At 41.2% G+C, this 21,011-nt stretch overlaps 1 protein-coding gene across 2 annotated transcripts; it reads right to left on the reverse strand.

Moving 5' to 3' along the window:
• Nucleotides 1-984: 984 nt before the first annotated feature.
• Nucleotides 985-1,664, reverse strand: SAYSD1 (SAYSVFN motif domain containing 1). Of its 2 annotated transcripts, none has more exons than XM_056488212.1 (2): nucleotides 1,516-1,664; nucleotides 985-1,413 (listed from the first exon to the last, which is right to left on the reverse strand). In XM_056488212.1, the coding sequence occupies exons 1-2, from the start codon at nucleotides 1,648-1,650 to the stop codon at nucleotides 1,123-1,125; spliced, it is 426 nt and encodes a 141-aa protein (XP_056344187.1). In that variant the 5' UTR covers nucleotides 1,651-1,664; the 3' UTR covers nucleotides 985-1,122. The 2 variants fall into 2 exon arrangements, with proteins under 2 accessions (XP_056344187.1, XP_056344186.1); XM_056488211.1 differs by having other exon boundaries at nucleotides 1,492-1,664.
• Between the last annotated feature and the right edge of the window lie 19,347 nt (nucleotides 1,665-21,011).

Genomic DNA, 21,011 nt, shown 5'->3' on the forward strand with positions numbered 1-21,011 from the left:
AATGGAAACTCTGGGGGGTTTTTACTGGAGGATGGCAGAATTTGTGCAAATGATTAATTTTTCTGCCTTTAAATAGCAGGACTTGGAATTTTTGCAGCAGCCTAAGATAGAAACAGTGAGTGCTGTGGAGAGCTACTGGGAGATGTTTAGCAGTGTTAACATATTACATGTGCTTTAATCTATTATTCTCTTACTAGTCCAGTTAAATTCAAAGTACCACTTTCTTTTGTTTCTACAATCAATGATGAAACTTGTGTTGAGTCAAGCCTTAACAATGTGTTTGACTGTTAAATTAGAAAAGACATAATGGAACATGATGTGCAAGATCAGTTTGTGACTTTTCTCAACTCTGTCCACAGTTCTAGCAGCTGCTCTTCAAAATGATGACTTAATGAATCATAAAATTGTTATGGTTGGACAAGACCTTTAAGATTCTCAAGTCCAGCTGTCTGTGTAGCATCACCACCATGTTCAACACTAAGCCATGTTCTTGAATGCCACACCCATGTGTTTTTTACGTGCTTTGAGCAGTGGTGACTACCACTTCGCTGAGCAGGTCTGGCTCAGTGCAATGATCTACATATTAAAAACAGAAGTGAATCATACAAATACATCTGCTAGGATTAAGTATTTTTTGAAATATGAAAATATGAAAACTGTAGTATGAAGCAAAAAGGGAATTACAATCTGATGTTTGTGTTAGGTGGAAGACACCACTGCAAACCAAAGCAGCAGCCTATTTTAGGTATATGGCTCTTGCTTCACGTCGTTTCTTCGGAATGTTTCCAGCTGGAGCAGCAGGCCCTTCTACTGCAGGTGTCGTCAGACGCCAGCCTCGCCTTTCTGTCACCTGTGGCAAAGCTCGGGAGCTGAAGGCCTCCAGCTGACACGCTGGCAGCCGCAGCTGTGACAAAGCCGTGCCTCTCAGGGCCGCTCCCCAGCGGCCGAAACAGCTGCCCGGCCCCAGGAAACGAGACCAGAGCGCAGGCTTTGCTACGGCTTTATTGGGGACGGGACAGGGGGCCAGCAGTAAGGCTCGGCAGGTTTTTTGCACAGGAACAAACCCCATTTGGTTTCCCCAAGCCGCGGCCCCTCCTCGGCGCAGTCCCGCCGGGCCGGGCGCTAGCTGCCCGCCGCGGGCCGGTAGTGCAGCTCCCGCTCCAGCTGCTCGGCCGTCAGCGTCCCGGCGATGGCGGCGCAGCCGGGGTTGAACACGGAGTAGGCGCTGAGCTCGCCGGGCCGCCGCTCGGCGGGGCCGCGGGTGCCGGCGTACATCCAGTAGAGCAGGGAGAGGACGAAGAAGGGCAGGCCGAGCTCCAGCTCCGCGAACAGCGCCAGCAGCACGGCCCACAGCAGCACCTTCAGCAGCAGCGGGCGCGCCCACACCGGAGCGGCCGCCGCGCCGGGACGGACCTGCGGAGGCGGCGGCGAGACGCGGCTTCAGGCACCGGCCGGCCGCCGCACCCCCGCCCCGCCCGCCTCGGCGCTCACCTGAGCGCCGCCGCCCCGGCCCACCGCAGCTGCCCGCGGTCCCTCGGCGGCCTCCGGAGGCGCGGCCTTTCCCGGCGGCTCGGCGGGGCGCGGAGCGGCGGCAGCGCTGCCGCGGGCGGCGCGGAACTGGGCGAGACGCCGCTCCACGGCCGCCGCCATGGCCGAGCCGCGCCTGCGCCAGGGCCCGTGAGGGGAGGGCGGGGAGGAGGCGGGGCCGGGGGGCGGCGAGAGGGCTGGGAGCGGGGATGGGAGCGGGGCTGGGGTGCTCTGGCTGCTGTGCTCCTCCTCGCCGGTCGGGGTGGACGGCACGGCCGCCGGTTCCCTCTGCAGAAAAGCTGTCATTCGCCACAGGCCTCTCGTGTTTTGTTTTCACACAGTTACAGCGTTGGAAAAGGCGTCTGAGTTATAGTCCACCCTTGACCAAACACGAAATCAAATAGATCAGGGCATTAAATGCCGTGTCCAGTCATTTCTTGAACATCTCTAGAGGTGGTGGCTCCATGGGCAGGCTATTCCAGTGTCTAATGAGACCTTTTGTGAAGAAATTCCTGCTGCCATCCAACCTCCACCTCACCTAAGGCCGTGTCCTCTTGTCCTGTCGCTGTTTGCCTGGGAGAAGGGGCTGACCCTTACCTGGCTACAACCTGCCCCAGGCCACCTCTTCTCTGGGCTAAACAGCCCCAGTGACTGATGTTGGCACCCAAAAGACGAGGAGAGAATAAAGCATGGAGTGACCAAAGCCTGGGGAGGGGGATGAGGCGTTTGCAGCCAGGCTGAGCAGCGCCATTTGGGCCTGGAGCCGAGGTTCCGGCAGCTGGGAGCAGCTGGGGCAGCAGGAGAGCACAGCCCTGGGCTGGGCTATTGGCCATGGGTGCCAGGGGCCAGGCTCGCCCTGTGCCATCCTCTGCTGGCCCTGGGGAAAAGCCTGTGGGGGCTCCCCCCAGTGCAGGCCCACGGGCTCTGCCCACATCCGTCCCGCCCTCTAAGTCAAATATTAACATTGGGAAAACCGGCTCTGGCACATCGCGTTTCAGCTATCGGCACTGCCAAGAAATAAAAATTTATTTACAGAATCTGTCTCTTAGCCTCAGGAGTAAAATATCTATCACTCTCCAGCAGTAATAGTCAGCAGTGAGGCATCATTTCATCCTGCAGTGCTGTTTCCAGTTACTTATAGCCTTCTCAGAAGTGACCTTTGGGGCTGAATGTCTCATGCATGTGTCAGCTCAGAAGTGAATATGAGAAGTCTAATAAAAATCAATTTGGGTGTTCTTAAGTTATCTTAATGTGGAAAATATTGTGTTTTTTCCCAGCTAAATAATTTTTCAAATGCCTATTTTATGCTTGGTTACAAAATGACTTTCTTTTAACCTTCCGACTTTGCAGAGGAGTGCTGCAATGAATAAAATTTTTCTCTTTGTTTGCGGAAATTCGATTTTGAAATAACAGTCAAAAATGTTTTAAGATAGCCTGCACATGACATTATTTTATTTTGATTTTTTTTTTCTTCCTCTTGTTCTACTGTTCACAGAAACAGCTTTTTGTTCTGTTGAGACTTCATTAGTCAAACTGATAGTTTTATGTGAATGATATATAAAACATCACCTTTGCAAGCTGTACCCAGTGATTCCTATGTTGACAAGTTTTACTCAAGATTTGCTGGGTTTATTACGAATTTGCTATAATGCATCCAAATAGCTATTTTATGGCTATTTTATAGGGCTACATATATTTCTGTGTGTTGTTAGGAAACAAAAAAGAGTGCCATGAATCCTGCCTTTGAAGCTTAAGAGCACTCCAGTAACTTCATCTCTTAATGAGTGTTACACTGCAGATAAACACCTAAAAAAATTTGTATCCATAAAGTCTTGAATTACTTCAATATATCCTGTTTTAAACAAACAGCTTAATTGTATAGACATTTCATTTTGTTTGTTTGTTTGTTTAACAAACCATCTGAACAATTTGTTCCGTATTCCAGTGCCTACAGAAGTTCTTGGCAGCTTAGCAAGCTTAATCTTTGGATCCCCAGCCTGTGATTAGGAGGGCAGAGGAGACATGGAGAGGCTGAAGAATGCTTCTGTGGGACTTGAATCCCATGCCTTCCTCTATTCATGAGAAAAACAAATTGAATATAGTGGGTTTGTAGGTGTGAGAGTACGAGTCAAGTATTTTTCCCCTTGTGCCACAGCCAATGATGAATCAAAAATGTTGGGTGCTATTGATCGATGTCTAAAGCTGCATTCTTTATTAAGGAAGTTCTGGACTGCTCATCAACTTCCAGGAGGCAGCATTAAGATAACTTTAAAAACTTTTTTTTTTTTTTAACTTTTTTCATACTAAATCATAATACAAAGCAGTTCACATGTGTATTTCTTTCTGCCAAGAAGACAACCTTTGTTCTTTATAAATTTCCACTTCAGCGATTTTGAAATCTTTTCCTCTATCCCAGCAATCAACTTTTTGTTATATTTTAATATTTATGACAGAGAAGAATCATTGCATTCTGTTCTCAGCCAAGTATCATCAGCTTAAGGAACTAAGGTTCCAAGCCATTAGGAACTTTGTGTATGGCACTTTATCAGCAAGTGAACTGAAGGAGTTGAAAGAATTGACAGAACAAGAAAGCTGGCAAAGCCATGCCCAAAGTGCAGTTGATTTTATACTTTTGGGGTGGTGACTGCAGAGTTTTTCCTAGTTAATTTTCAAATGTGTTCACTCTTTCATGCCCCTTAAGGAAGGAAGTAAAAACTAATTAGATAAAGTATTTTCACCTGGCAGATAGCATTAGAACTATTTGTGGCAAAATACCAACCCAGCTGAGTTAACCTAAGCGTTGATAGCAGCACTCAGATATTGTGGTACCCTTTACATGTGCCACATCAGCAGCTTGTCACCAGGTCTTGGTGGCAGCCACCTCCTTGCTCAATAGTACAGGCTTGGAGCTTTGCCCAGTTGTTTGGAATGTTGTTGTTTGCTCCCTACAGCTGCAGATACCTGTTCGTGTATGCCAGCTTCTTCAGATATCAACAGTAATCAAGTCACATAATTCTCTTGATGGATTCATCTCATTCATTGTCAGGAGCTCTCTCCTACATGAGATAAGTGTTCACACTCACACTGACTTGCTAAGTGCCATAAATGCAGACAGAAGGGCAACCCATTATTAATATAATGACCTAGCTTAATTAGTTCAATGGAGCTGAGGGAGCATTAGCTCTAGTTGTTGAGGTCTTGCAGAACATGTATAAAATAGATTGAAGTGCACAGATTCATATTTGTCTAATTCCATAGAGAGCTTTCTGCATATCCATTTACTAATCAGTTCTAAACTACAGAGAAGAACTGCTTCCTTTGTAAAAAATAGTCATTAATTTTCCTTCCTAAAATAACAACATCAGGGTACTTTGCCATTAGACATTAAGAATTTTTTTCTGTCTTTTTATTCAGCTCGTTATTCAGCTTCTCAATTGCAAATTTTTATATCTGTGTGGTCTTGAAACGTGTGCATTTGTATATTCAGCGGTGCATGCTAAAGAGTTCTGAGATGCTAGCACTTATGTTCCTGCCTTATATGCTGAAGTGCTCTGTATGGAAATATATTTAAAATTGGACAAAGCAGAGTTATTAATGTATCTGTCACAACTATGAAATGTTCCTCATCATTTCATGAGAAAATTCCATTTGAAGGAAAACAGAGAAAAAAATCCCTCACTAGTTCAATGTCAGCAGTAAATGTCAGATATTTAGTGAAATAATTGTAACAGAAAAGGGAGATGAGCTATTTTACTGCTGTGGAAGATAACACCCAATGAGCACTTTAGGTGGGATTGTTTTGCCATATTCATAACTTTGATCTGATTCCAAAGTTAAAGTTTTGAAAACTGTTTTAAAACTTAAAAGATTCGGAATACTGTCTTTTGATTTTTATCATATAGGTATGGTGGGAAAAAAGGCATTTTCCCCTTGATATTCCTTATAACTTAGGTGAAGAGAAACCTGTTTTGTCTCTCCTGTCTGAGAACATAATGCTGGGTTTAATCAGTCTCCTTAAACTTTTTTTTGGGAAAACCATAAAAATTGTAACTTAATTATCAAAGTGCTTTTGTGAAGTTTGAAATAACAGCTCATTGGACTTGGTGTCAATGTTTTTTACTAGTTTTAGTATAGCACTTAAACACAACAGCACTTAAATGTACCTAGATGCTGTAACAGCATTTCCCCAGACAGAGAAAATGGTGTGAAAAGAATGTCAGATGATCTTAAAACCAATTGTAGATCTGAGTTCTGGTTCCACATCTATTTCCTTTAATCCATCGCAGTTTAAAATACAGAAAGTTCTAGATGCTGGGATGTCACTAAAGAGTGAGAAGACTGAAGTGGGCGACATTATCCCCTTACACACATACACACTCAGTTCTTCAGATGCTTTTCATTGAGAGTGCACTGTAGATTTTAATGCTCCCATTGGCTGCCAGTTTTACACATCCACATCTACCAAAAAAACCCAAAAAACATAAAACAAAAACAAACTAGAGGCAGAAGAATAGTGGTGGGTTTCATTTTTAGAGGAGCAGAATTCCCAGAAAGCTGTTGCAGGAACCTTTTCTCTTGCCTTCAAGCCTCTGCCCTGTCTAGGACAAATCATCATGCAGAGGAGCTGCTCTATCACTGCAGTTGTCAGTGTGCATTCCAGCCAGTTGGTTGGAACCTCAGGCTCTTGCCGATAAATATAATTTCCCTACAAATGGTTCAGGTAGGGGTGAGACTTGAACTGCACCCCTGCAGTAGGTATACCAGGTGTAAGGGCTTGGAGCTATTTCTGAATTACCACAAATTATTCAGCAGACTGACTACAAGATGAAGGAGGGAGATATCATGGCATTCCTCTTCCTCCTGGGCTCTAAATGAAAGAAATGAGCTTATCTAGAATAAAATAGTTGATTATGTATATCTCCACATAATCTACAGAACAAAAGTCTAAACTATTACTTCTGTCAAGCTGTTAGATTGTAGGGGAATATTATCAGTTTACCCTTTTTGACAATTGCTCCTCTTCATTATCTCCTTTTCATCCCAACACCTGCACTGGATTTTGGAATATTTATGATGCTTACCACCAGGAGTCACAGATGACAAATTTTAGGTATAAGGTCTTCCCTAATGCTTTCAACAAAAGGAATAAACTGGACAGTCCACCAAGAGAATGAGCCTTTCAACATGACTGGAAAATGGTTTTCCAAATTGGTATTTGAACATATGATATTCCAAGTGCTTCTTTCCAAACTGATACAGAATAATAAAAATAACTGATTGTCGTTCAGTGGATGGCACACACAAATAAAAAGTGGGTACACTGGTAATGAACATAGTTCCTAAATTCATCTTCCAGTAAAGGAAAGAATTTTTATGGGTTTGAGAATCCCGAGATTAAGGCAGAAGCAATAACCTTTATATCCCACCCATATAATAAGTCAAGGCTGGGGCATCATCAGAATCACCTGTGGAAAACCTGATGTTCATGGAGCAAATGGTCCTGTGGTGATGCATCACACAAAGTGTGGACATCACCACAAGTACAAAGCTCCCCAAGCACCCATTCATTTTCTAGTTGAAGTGGTGATAATTTTTTAATGCTCTGTGCTGAATCCAGAGCTATCAGATATCTCAGCCAATGTACCAGAGCAATTTACCACCCTAGGGATGGGTGGTTTGAGAATCCCTAATTAATTTAATAGAAAACAGGACATGAGGTCGCTCTGCTCAGTTAGTATGACAGCACAGAAGCACCCACGAGCAAAGAGTGTCTAATCCCTGGAGCAAAGATTTTGTGTGTGCCCATCATGGATTGCAATCATGCAGTCTAAATTCTGTCCCAGTCCCTCACCCCTGTTTAGGTGACTCTACCTGCTCTATTTATGTCAAATCTAATAACTGTAATTTTGAATGGGATCAGACTCCAGACTGCAACTGAACTGTGTGTAAGGGTCTAATTAAATTTCAGCTCTGATTTAAGTGATTATGTGCTATTTTGGATATTATCCCCAAATTATGACTTTTAATTTATTAAGAAAATACCAACAAATTTATCTTCATGATTGTAAAGAAAACACAGGAACCCAAATGGTACAAGCAGGGTAAAAAGTGCAATAGTAGTTCAGAACTCTTTTGTAATCATAGTTTCTTGTTTTTTAAGTAAAATTTAATAGGATGTAATTCAAAGAGGGAGTATTTTTCATGTCAGTATTTGTCCTAATTAAGGGAATTCAGATCTGGAAAAAAGCCTTATATAAAACAAAATGTGAAGAGAAGAAAGATGTAAAAAAGTCTTGAATCCACAAAAGACTTGCAGAAATACAGCCTTTGCTAACTGCTGAAAGCTATTAAAAGGTAACTTGGCCTATTGGAACAGATTAATAAATCTTTGATTTAAATACACTGCTAGCCCTGACTTGCAAAAAAAAAAAAAAAAAATCACGAGTTCAGTACTCCAGTACTCCAATACATAATGCCTTCCTCTGACATCCTCAAAAAGGGAAAAATCCTAGTCTTCCACTAGTTACCACTTTGTCTCAAACTTACTTTACTGGCTTACTGGCTTACTTACTTGACTGTGAGACCTGAAAAAACACTTATCAAGGACCACATCTAGCAGAGACTCAGCAACAGCCACCTCTCCTTAGAGACAGAGATACAATATCGAGAATGAAAAGCCCAGCGGGTGGGACTAGAGGAATACAGGGAGGAGATAAGAACAAGGGATCATGTGAGAACAGCAGAGATGAGGGTGGGGACACTCCAAAAGAAACAGACACCAAATCAGATCCTCAGTTTTCCTGACATGATGTGGCACTGTGGGGTTAAAACCTGTCCCCACTGAAGTCAGTGAAGACTTTTACAGGATTATACTGGGGTTGGGGTTACATTCCTGATGGACCAAACTCGGCTCATACCCTGTTAGCCACTTGATGAGACCTGTGGGCCTCATACAAAAGATCTTCATGTTACTTCCCTAAAAATAAACTGACACAACAACAAAAACTTTGCAACTTTTTTTTTTTCCAACCATGACAAGCCTAGCCAATTTATTCTATTTATTGTACTGTAAACATGCCTCATAAATCTTGCACCTTATGCATTCTAAAATAACATAAATTGCATGAGGAGGACAATTAATACCTAAGCAAGATTAGCTTCTTATATATCAGGTTGTAAAAACAACCTGGAATGGGGCTGTCTCTGAATTTATGGCAAATTCAGAACTCAGAGCTCAGAGCTAGGTCTGGCTGTTCCAGCACAGTAAGAAATGTGGAGTGCTCATCCTGCCTCTGGTAGGTTTAGAAACCATCAACTGTGCTGACCCGGAGGGACACTCAGCATTGCAGCAAGTTCAGCATCTACCGTGCTGCCTGGATTCTCTCTGCAGTCAAACCTGACCAGAGTTTCAGTATTTGTCTTGATTGTGGCCTCACAGGCCATGATTTGAGCAACCAAGCTATGAAAGGAAGGGGGAAAAAACCCAAGAAAACTATGCTTTGTATGTAGTGGCTAAGTAGAAATTTCAGATGGTAGAAAAGACTGAGGACCATTTCTAGACCGTTTATTTATCTCAGAGTGTAGGAAAGGATGCAGTACTTTCTTTTGTCAGCTCTTCCAAAGGACGATTAAGTGACTTTCATAGGCAGGACACTGCAAACATTTAACAATATTATCCTATCACTTCTGTTTTAGCAGTCCAGTAATGACAACAATATGCAGCAGATAAGGCATGAATTCATGAGACAGAAATATTTACAGATTAAAAGATCTAGCATCTATGTTTCTAAATTAAATACAAATGGACAGCAGCAGCAAAAAATTTCCAGAGTTTTATACAATCAAAGTACTTGCAGGAGAGCCTTCACATTTTGAATTCTGGCCTTAAATCCGTACGAGCATATATTTTTTTTCCTCTGTTTGTGGTCTCTAATTCCCTTCCAGAACAATTCCAGTGAATTTCAAAATTTACTGGGTTGTTTGGTTTTTTAAAAGGTTCTTTTCAGTAGCAACTTGGGGGGCAAGAGAGCTGCAGATTCACTCGACACTGTGAACCTAAGGAGAAATGACAGCACCCTCTGGCGTCATTTTAGATGATTACTATAAAGATTTCTCTGTTAATCTCAGTGGTTTTATCTTTCCTGGGAAAAAGCTGACAGAATCTTTGGTTCATAATTTTTATTTCATTTTAGGAGGACTATGAGAGCCTTGTGCTTAATTTCTATTTTGTTCCTTGGCAAATGATGGTTATATTCTGCAATTCAGACTAATTTGTTTTTTGGGATCTAAAAGGAACTGAAATTTTAAATCTATGAGTTCTTCTTATATGAGATAAGATTCATCTTTCAAAATACACCTTGTCTTTCAATAAACATGGTTTTAATCGCATGCACACGGAATTTTAACATATGTTTTCTAAAACCCACTCTCTGACTGATGAGCCAAAGAGCCCAAGAGGTTTAATCTTCACTTCATACAGCTGATATCAGGCAGCTGCACAATTAGGATGACATCTCCCTTTTCTCTGCTGCAGAAACAGGTGATTGTGACACTGAGCTCCCAAGGATGTAGCTGTAGATTGACTACAGAGACCAGAAGGGATTTATTTCCATGATTAGGGATTGAGGTAAAATTTGAATTATATTAAGTGAATATATACTCCCTCTCTCTCTAATTCCCGCTTCCCTTCTGTGACGGACATATGGTTTTGGTTCTGAGTTAAATAAGTTCTAAAATAAGTCACAGAAACTTTACTTATGTACTTATGAGAATCGACTTATTTGCTGTAGACCTGATCTGATTGTGGTTTTTAATTCCTTCACACACATGAAGAGAGTGAAATATATTGAATTTATAATATTGTGATTTTCACAAAAGCATGTGTGTCTCCAGCCTGTGGGATACTGAAAATGGAGCTCTGGACCAATTCCAAGAAAATCCTTTACTTTGAAACTTCACGTGAGCTATTAAGACAAAAACGGATTAAGGCTTCCTTTATAGCTAAGGCCTGTTTCATTAAATGGACTTCAGAGTTCAGTTTCAGGTTTTCCAGCTACTGCTTTTTCTTTCCAGAGGAAATTCATTAAGTATTCTGTCCCCTTTGTTTCCTTTTTATTTTTTTTTATTATTGTAAATGCTCAGTATCAACATTTTAAATTGAAGTGCTCAGAAAGATTCTTCTGTATTCATTAAAAGAAACTGTTCTGCTGGCTGTGGTTTTAAAACATTGTACTCATTCATGTTCTTGAATTAAAGTGATTTTCGGGAGAGAAATGCAATGTAAATATGGATAATGTACATGAAATACTAGGATTTTGTTTGGGAGAACAAACACAATTATCCCAGCATTACTTTTGCTTCATGTAATTTCCCAGATATTTTAGCATGCAGTAAACCAACAAAACCAAAGGACAGAACTGATCAGGTTCTCAGTAGGCACCATCTGTACATAAAAGTCACTAGTGCTGCATGTGCATACATTAGCAAGGATCTGGCCAGGTTTCCTCGTGGAAGGTACAGCCCCAATGCTGAGTCTCATGTGGTTGGCTCAGTTCAGCGTCTGTGTCTGTTTCTGGGAAGAATTCCTGGGAGATTGAACAGAATGGCCTCTGCACTGAAGTTCTCTGTACTGTGCATCACCGTCTGTAGGCTTTGCAGCCCAATGAGCCTGTGCCCTGTCTCCAGACCTGTCAGGGGAAATTTCTGCACTCAGTTCTCCACGTTCTTTCCTGTTCCTGGCATCCACCTCCGTACAAGTTGGTGTTCTCACACCTCTTCATGCCCACTAGGTGGTAGCAGAAAGGCATTCTTGGGAGCGGAGGGGTTTGCAGGGCTCCTCCATCCTTCTGCCGGGAATCTGCCGGGCAGCGCCGGGGTCAGGCTGCTGCTGCTGCTGCTGCTGCTGCTGCTGCTGCTGCTGCTGGGCAGGTGGGGGAAAACCCTGAAGACCTTCGGTTGTACAGATCCAAAACTACGAGCTTGCTGAAGAGTAAATCCTTCTCGAACTTTAGGAAGATGTAAGGAGGACAAGCTGCTTTGTCAAAACCACAAAATGGGTAGTAGGGAGGTCTTGGGGATTTTCTCCTCTAAAACACTTCCAAAACCTGCAAAGGAATGTTCATGTGCATTGCTGTCCCATGTTCAGCTCGTTCCATCAGGATACAGTACATATAGCAAAGGCATCCCTAGGAAAGTGCTAGAGGTCAAAGAGGGCAGCAAGGTAAAGGCATTTAAAAATAACTACATTTAATAAATTAACCGAGCTATCTGTTGGGATGAAAATTCAGGTAGAAGCTTGAAACATGGGTCTCCCTTTGTAACATGACTAGCACTAAAATTCGGTAAAAAAATATGAAACTTCTGATCTCATAGTTTTCCTTTTCTATATGGGGACAAATTCAGTATTTTTAAATGGAAAATGAGATAATTTTTGGTGAAGAAAAAAAAATGCCTTAAAATAATTGGAGCATTTACATGGGAAAGAAAAGAAAATGAGCAAAGAAAAATCTCTTATTCAAATCATAGTCGTGCTTGATTCAAGACTAGCCTTGATTTCAATGGGCAGCTTTACCAGAGACTGGGACTGGGGTCTCTGCATTAGTTCTACTGGCCCACCTCATGGGACAAAGAGATGCAGTCTGTGCCTGCCCAGCCTCTGCCTCTTTGCAGGTCTCTCTCAGAATGTTAATCAAAATTACAGGAAACATCTTCTGCTGAAATATTGTTGCAATATATTTGGCTAACAAAAAAAAAAGAAGCTTTTTTTATTTGGAAAATTGCTCCAGGAACTCCTGACCATCTTTGTCCAATGGAGCAGGAGGTCCATGATTTCAGAGTGAAAACAGCAAGCTCAGCAAACTGCCTGACCTCTCGTGCACCTACAACTTCCCAGCTGCTGAAGACAAATAAAAAGAGTGGCAGAATTACTGTGGAGTGATTTGGTACCAACCAAGTAGCACTAGGAAAGATGGAGTTTGCTTCTCTTCTCCAGCTCCTCAGCATTTAAGCTGCAACCGTTCAGATTTCTTTGGAGAAATCCTCACAAGAGTGCAATTTGAGTCGAGTTCTTACTGTTCTGCATGAGAAAAGCAGAGCAAAGAGAGAAAAACAAACAAAAGAACAAACTCAGTCACTATTAAAAGTGAAATGGCTCAAGAGCAAAAATTCAGAATATGTCCCTCATCAAACAGGATCACTTATATCAGCTTTTCATTCCTACATTCCTGCAGGTTTGATTGAGAGGCAAAGTAATCAATAATTTGCATATTTTCATCATCTTAACAACATCCCAGAGGAAATATTTTCACAGGGATAAACTGTTCAGCTATTTCTGTGGTATATTAACCACAAGCAAGTCTTTCTTGAATGTAAGACCTTTGCTCCTGCTCTCCTTTTTGTCACTCTCTTTTTTTTTAAAGCAATATTCAAAACAAAACAAAACAAAACAAAACAAAACCCCAAAACAAAAGCCCTGGTTTATTTGACCATTTAACTTCATATCCTTTTCACAAGACAAGTTTTCCCTGGAACCCAATCCTTGTGGCACTTCATTTCCTCATATAAATTGTTATTTGTCACAGTTCCTGCATTTAAGTTATAACCCTGTCTTGCTCCATTTTTAGATTTTGCTGTAAAAAGAATGATTTAGATCAAGGTGAATGCATTTCTGTTACTGTGGTGGACTTCACAAAGGCTTTTCCTGATGTCAGATCTTCTCTAGGCTCTTGACAAATACCATTGCTTTTGTAGATGATTTTCCCACTAACAGGATATGTAGCCTTTCACCTCTAGGATGCTGTTTTGAGTCCTGCCCTTCTCAATTGCCAAACAAGTGTCAAAGAGCAGCAATTTAGATTGCAAGACTTGAAGAATCTTGATCTAATTTCCAGGGAAAAGATGCTCAGAAAGCATAGAAGTCCCTTTCTTCTGAGATTGGCCTTGCTCACTGAAGAGTTAATAATCAGAAACTAAAGTTAGACCAGCTCAGTTATGAAATAAAGTGGACATTCTCAGTAAGTCATGCCATTAAGTATCTTACAGATTTAGCAGACTTCAGGGTCAGAGAGAGGGTATCCAGTGAGCAGAAGCTCTTGCTGTACATGCTAATGGAAGCTTTAATGCCTTTGTTTTACCTCCACCATCAAGAAGGGTCTGGTGACTGCAGCATTCCCCAAACCAGGGCTTGCATACAAGCAGAAAAAACACAGGTTTTGTTTTTTCATGCCTGAACCATACCTATCCCCTGGTTAAACAGGGTATTCTGTTATCATGTTCTTCACGGATGATGGTCCAGGAGAGGCAGTAGTAATAAACTCTCTTGCCCCATGCAATTTCATTAACCTTTCTCATTTTGTGCCTATGAGCTTTGCAACCTCAAATGTCACCTTATTTTCTGCCATCAGATGCATGAGTTAGTCATGCACAGTTGTATTTATAAATATAATATCACCTTGTTTATTTGAGCCCCAGAGATTTTGGGTAAACAGAGCCTGAACAAATGGGGATGCTGGGGCTGAGCATAAAGTTCAGCATTTTCTGAGCACTCTGTGCTGCCTTAGTAAGAGCAAGTAATCATCCTAAACAAAGGAGAGACCATAAGGAGAGCAAGCAGAAGCAGGACTCAAATTAAATCCAAAGGTTTTACACACACACACACACACACACACACACACACACACAGACTTAAATTCAATTACATTTAAAAAATACAAAACCAAAACCCCAGAACTCATACACACTATGCATAATGCATGGACACAGGGAAGAAAGAGCTGCCCTGACCCATACTGTGCTGGCACAATAAAGATATTGCAGTTGACTCTTGCCAGTCCTCCTGTTGTTGCTTCCCATCTTTGCCTTTTTGGGAGAGTAAAAGGAGATTCCAGCTGCCCTGGCACTGCCTGGTGAGCCATTATACTTTTCTGTCATCTGCTCTGGGTAGACACAGTGTTCAGGAATTTTGTATTTTTTGGGCTACAAAACAGTCCTTTTGGTTCTGGCAGGTCTCTTCCTTTTCTTCCTGGTGCATGCTGAGATGGAGAAACTGCAGTGTTTCCCAGCACTATCTAGGGCATCCATGAACAACTTCCCCTTGGCTAGAGCAGTCTCTGACAGACCTTTTGTCCCTGACATAATTATAAATGTCCTACTTTGACTTCACAGTCTTCAACCCTTTTTTTCTCACACCTTTTGTTGCCCTTCTGACGTTTCTGGTTTTGTTGACTTTTTTTCCCAGCATTTTGCTATTTCTTTGGCTGTGTGATGTGTTGATTTATATTTTTACTGTGTCTTTATTTATGTCACACATCAACCCTGAGATACCAAACTCATCATTTTTTTATTCCTCAGGTACTTCTGGCTTGGTAACAAATTTCTTGAAGTCCCTCATAGTTAGTTATCATTCCTACTCCAAGCCTATGCAATTCTCTTCTATACTAAGTGAAGTCCATAGCCCTCCCTCAAAAGGTCAATGAAAGTCATGTTTGTGCATATCAGGACAGAATTTGGCATCAAAAGCTTCTGTTTTTCCATTTGTTACTTTGAAAAAAAAAGTCCTTAAAAATAGAAATATAAAAAGAAGTGAAGATTTTCCCAATCCACATTTCTCACTAGAGCAGAGATATTTTCTACCTTAGTGATGCAGGTTTTCACTTGTACCCACTATCCCAAAAGATCCAGATAGGTGTTTCTCAGGAGCCTAGGAATATGGTGTCATGGAACATTTTTCTGGGGCTCTCAGGACCCCTACTTAAGGCATTCACCTACCTGCAAACTTTTCCCACCTTGCTTCAGATCACCAAATCTGCTGTGCCTTTTTAGTTCTGCCTGCTCTGTTTTGGTGATATTCCCAGCTGGGTGGTCAGCCAAAGTCTTCCCTATTCTTGGCTGTCTTTGTAGGATAAAAGGAAAGAATCAGAGCTCTTCCTTTATCCAGGATTTCAAAAGTTCAGTCTGCACTTACCAGATGTCAACAAGAAAAAAGAGTTGTTGAAACAAAAGCAAGATGAAGAATAGTATGTAGGATAGCCACATTTATCCATAAAAGTCTCTGCAGTCCAGATATCTGTCTCTAAGTCATCATAGGAGAAGAGTGGAGAAGGCAATTTGCCAGAGGAAGAAATAGGGGAGAAAACTTTAGCCAGGTCAGCTAAATTCCCCTCTGCAAACCCCTGGAAAGGTAGAAGGGGTCAGAGCAGTGTGTCTCCCATCTCCCTCAAATCTGCATTACACTTCTCTTCTCCAAGGCATCTGGAAAAACATAGACCAAGCTGTTCTATGTGCATCACATGTGAGTTCCATCTCTGGATAGAAGGAAATGGGGCCCTGGACCCCAAAACCCTTGGAAACAGAATGAGGCAAGCCATTGGGGACCTAACTGAACCAAAAGGGGAAATTTCTGGTTTGGATTTTGAGAAGTTTGCAACACAGGCCATAAAAATTTTCCCAGAGGTAAATATGAACAACTGCACTGCAGAAGCCTAGTACTTGTTGTAGGGCATTATAATGGCAACCAGAGAATGCCTTAATGTATTTTGTTGCAAAATATGCTGAGCAATATTTAAGAGTATATTCTTGAACATTTTTCACCCTGGAAGTGACTAATCCTGTGCAGATTTAAGTTTATCAGAATGTCAGGCAGAGCCAAGGAGTAAAGCAGTCAGACCACTGCATACACTGAAGTGAAGCTGTTAGCAAGGACACCTGGCACAGGAAGAAAAGTTGAAAACACCCAGTTTCCCTTCTGCTTGAGTAGAATTTCTTGACAATATAAAATTATTTTCATAGAGAACAAAGGGCCTTTTCAATGAAGAAGGGTCATTTCTAATGGCAATAGGCTTCCAAATTCTGAATAAGAAACAAAACAGCCAAATATATTATATATTATATATTATATATTATATATTATATATTATATATTATATATTATATATTATATATTATATATTATATATTATATATTATATATTATATATTATATATTATATATTATATATTATATATTATATATTATATATTATATATTACATATTACATATTTACATGTATAAAATATATTCTATATGTTTAAATACATAAATATATTTACAATATATTGTAAAAAGCACTACACTATCAAACTTATATTTTTACAGCACGTGGGACATATTTGAACACTCCAGATTCTTTCTCATAGATGTCACTTGCACAGACACTACCCTCCTCATTATTGTACATGAGATTTGTAAATTCTTCTGCTGGAACTACTGAAATACTCCTTCTAAAACAACAAATAATATTTTCTCACATGCCAAGGAAAACAGTTTTAGCATCTTAAGCCTTCCCTAGAGATGGCAGGATTCCCTTGGTTTGTGTGTTACTCCACAGAGTTGCATATTATGCCAGTGGGAGGGAGGGGCGTCTCCTCTGGTTTTTTCCACTAACTTCACAGTGAGGAGCCTTTTTTCACCAGACTCCTACAACAAGTCTTTTTGTTTCCTGACTTTGCTCATCATTCATTTTTGAATCTACCAGGTAGGACAGTTTTGTACAGGGTGGGGAAAAAAAAAGTAATTGCATTTGCCCAGACTCCTGTGGCAAGCAGCAGATTTGAAAGGAGGAAGCATGACAGGTTAATGCTGGCTCCTTCTTCAGAAAACCCATTGCTTCCTGCCAGTCAAAAGTTCTTATCCTCATCTGCTCACATCTCAATTTAGTGCCTGGTTTCCCTCTGCCGCCAAGATCTGTGTGTGAGCTGCTTCTCAGGAAGGACAAATGTTCAGCTCTGCAATCAGGGCACTGCTCCTCTGCCTGGCTGTGACTCAGAAACAGCTGGGGGCCTTCAGCCCTTGGTGCTTGGCTCCTCTTGCCCCGGGTTCATCTCCTATCACACAGTGCCACGCTGGGCTGCCAACTATTCCACTTAGGTAACACTTGGCATTTCCAGCCCCAAGGCCTCTGCACTGACGCAATTTCCAAAATTATTTTCTAAAAAGCCACAAATATTTTGAATTCCTAGCAACTGAAAAACCCCAAAAGCAAGAAAGCAGCATTCTTCTGCCAGGAAGGGAAGAGGAAAGGCTGCAGTGGGGAGCAAAATGGTGGATTGAACTGCTTCATCTTTCTATTCCCTCTTCTTCTTTTAAAATTTGCTGGTAATTCAAGGTAATGAGAAAGGCAAGAAAGAAAGAGACAAAAACTGGGGTGGGGGAAATAAATTTTGGAATCCTTTCTCCTGGAGTAGAAGTGGAAAAGGTCACATAAAGCAATGCTGGCATCTTTCTGTCTCTCTTCTCTATCTTCCCACCTCCTTAAAAGCCACGTATCAATGCAGGTGAGAGACAGATGCTATTACTTTTTCCACTTCTTCCTTCATTAAAAATAAACAGAGGCATAGTTAATGGTTAATGCTGCTGAGTTCATGGAACAAACAGTTCTCTTTTCCCATCTTGCCTGTAGTTCAATTATGAACTTAGGCTGCCTTCAGGCTACAAAGGGCAAGAAAGCAGGAAATACATATATCCAGAAATGCAGCCAGCGTTTGATGTCTCTCAGCTGAAATTAAATAAAATTGAAGTGGAGAATAAAAGCAATATGCAAACCATGGAGCTTGGAGTCAAAGAGAGAAAAAGCAAAAAAACAGGTCTGAGATAACTGAGCAATATGGAGAACTTCCAAATTCAGCAGTAATGCTAGAAAGCTCTTTCTGTGAAGGTTGTTAGTAAATGATCTTTGAAGTAGTCACAGATTAAAAAGTAAATGAACATATAAGTGTGGCTTATATAAGTGTGCCCTCTGGGTTTGCCAGCACTTAACAAGTAAGGTCTGGAGCCAGAGCAGTGACTGAGAAACTCATCCTCACACTGGGATTCATCCTCACACTGGGATTCATCCTCACACTCCTCCAAAACACACGGGAAACTTCAGAATTGCCTTGGAGTGTACGGTGCTCTGAAGATCAAGGTCAGTACATATCTGTTAGGGAGGTGGAAGCAGAGGTGAAGGATGCTCATGCAAATCTGACACTCAGCAGTGCCATAGGCACAAAGGCAGCAGGCTTCAACTCCTGATGCTGCAGGAAGGAGAAGAGAGTTTTCTGTCAGGGTTATTCCATGGTGAAAGGGGACAGTGTGTACAGAAGCCTGCCAGAAGGGGAAGAAGCATTTGGAGCTCTAGCACAAACCAAAACTAGCCCCCCAGATATTTCCTGTAAGTGTGACCCACATTTTTCTGCAGCTCAAAGTGAATCAGAGCTTCTAATCTCAGCATTGCAGTGAAATGTGAGATCAAGGAATAGATCCAAAGTTCACTAAGCATCAGAGAAATGAACCTGGCTTCCCTTTGGATAAAATAAAATACAGGTGTTGCATTTAAAGGAGTAAGAACTACACACAAACTAGTTGACTTCACAGGACATACAAGGTAACTTTTATCTGAAGAAACCATGAAACATGATGAATGGCATAGGTATGCTCAAAATGGTTATGAATGCAAAATTAATAATTATAAGTACCTGATAACACATGCAAATCTAGCTTTTCAAAAGTCAGGTAGGTAGATAGTCAGGCCTGGAAAAACTCCAGGGAATGCCTAAAAGAACACTGCATGTTGAAAGAACAGTGTACCTCAACATCAGGCACATCAAGAGATGTGCAGGTTGGAGATTCTGAAGACACAGCACCTGCATACTGCAGACTGAAAATATCTAGCTAACACAGAGTAAAAAGATACTGTAATTTTAACCACTGTGTAGATCTCAGAGAGTTGCCTTCCCAACTGGTGCCTTTCCCTGCATCATCTACTGGAATCATCTTGTTAATCAGCACATGAGTTTGCTAAAACAATTGAGGGCTAGGTGAACACTATAGGAAGGACACAGTTTTGAAAGGGGAAAAAAAGCCCAGGCAAACAACCACCCCAAAAGCCTAAAAGAAATGAAAATTCCAAACAGCTGCTTTATAGTTTTATGTCTTTAATATATAAAGATGATAATTAAATTTAGATATTGGCATCGAGATAACAGCCAGTAATATTTACATATGTATCCCTAAATCTAGTTATCTTGATGCAAATTGTGTCATTAGGAAACAATAAAAATAAAGAGCAACTTGTGGCAGAGCACCTTATCAACGTTGATGTGTTGATATACACCTAAGGCTAAAGAAGAAAAAGAAAAAAGCCTTTAGTGATGTTGGAAGATTATCACTTGTTATTAGAATAACCTTGGACTTTCAAAGAGAAGCCAGGACAGGTAATTCAAGCCCAAATGCACATTTTTGTTTTAGAAAAGCAGAACCCAGATACTATTGTGAAACAAGATAATACATGCTCCTATCTTTAGTTCTGGCACAGGTGAACAGACTATGACTATGACTGGGATTAATTAATTTTGAAAAAAAGAAAAGCATAACAGTGTATTAATTGTCATTAACCTAATGATGCAGTTGTTAAGTTACAAATTGAATTTGTATTATTATGCAAAAATCATTATTTAGAGTCTTTTCCTTAGCTGAATAGTGTGATTGTTACAAAAGATGAGATTTTTATACATTTTTACTATTTTTTTTTCTTTGCTAGAATACCAAATCTCTTCTCAGTGAGGGATCTGACCACTAGTTGGCATTGTTACTTCACTCAAATAAATAACCTTTAAATGAAGTGTTGAGCTACAAAACCCAACTTCTACATTTTTGAGCTCTAAGTTTCATTTTGCAACATCTGGACATGGTGATGAGGGAAAAGGGAAGGAACAAGTAATATGTGATTGGAAAATTATTTCCCCTTCCCCACCCTGTGTATCTCTTTCAGCAAATTTTTAGTTCTACCTTAAATTCTGAAAGGGTGAAGCAATATAAAGTGTATCTGTGGAGGGAAAAAACCCCAAACCAAACCGCAGCAATAGTCATGCACACTTAACTGGTACAGTCCAGGCCAGTAGTATTCCAGGTCAGGAAGCTTAAATAACAGAAACACAACTGTTGCATGCAAACATGAAATAAAAGAACTTTATACCCCATGAGCTGCTTTTTCTGCTATACCAGAGCTTTCAGTGGTGCCTTATGCTCTGAGCTGCTTGTAACAAAGCAAGTGCCAGGTTTTCTGCATGGAGATTCTGTCAGTGCTTTCCTTTTCAGAAAATCTGGGGTGATACCTTTGAGGGTTAGAGTGCAAAGAGGCCCTCAGGGCAGAATCTGCCTGTGCTGCTCAGCCCCTGCTCCATTCACTCTCAGGCTGCTTTGTCACACAGGGTGGGATGTGGGATTTGGGATGTGGGATTCCTGCTGGCTGTGCTACCCATAGCTCTGGTAGCTCTGCTGGGTGAGACTGGGGAGCCCCTCCAAGGCTCAGCAGCACAAGTTGGTCCTGGAGGTTCCTGCAGACAGGGAAGTGGAAAAGAGAACAGGTTGTCTCTCTGTGTCCCATCAGTGGGAGAAGGAGAGATTTTCAGCTTTTGGAGTCTAATTCTAGGACTGATATTGAAACAGTTAATGGTTTGCTTTAGCTGCAAA

Source organism: Oenanthe melanoleuca, chromosome 3 (genome assembly GCF_029582105.1).
Source record: "Oenanthe melanoleuca isolate GR-GAL-2019-014 chromosome 3, OMel1.0, whole genome shotgun sequence".
In the NCBI taxonomy this organism is placed as follows: Eukaryota; Metazoa; Chordata; class Aves; order Passeriformes; family Muscicapidae; genus Oenanthe; species Oenanthe melanoleuca.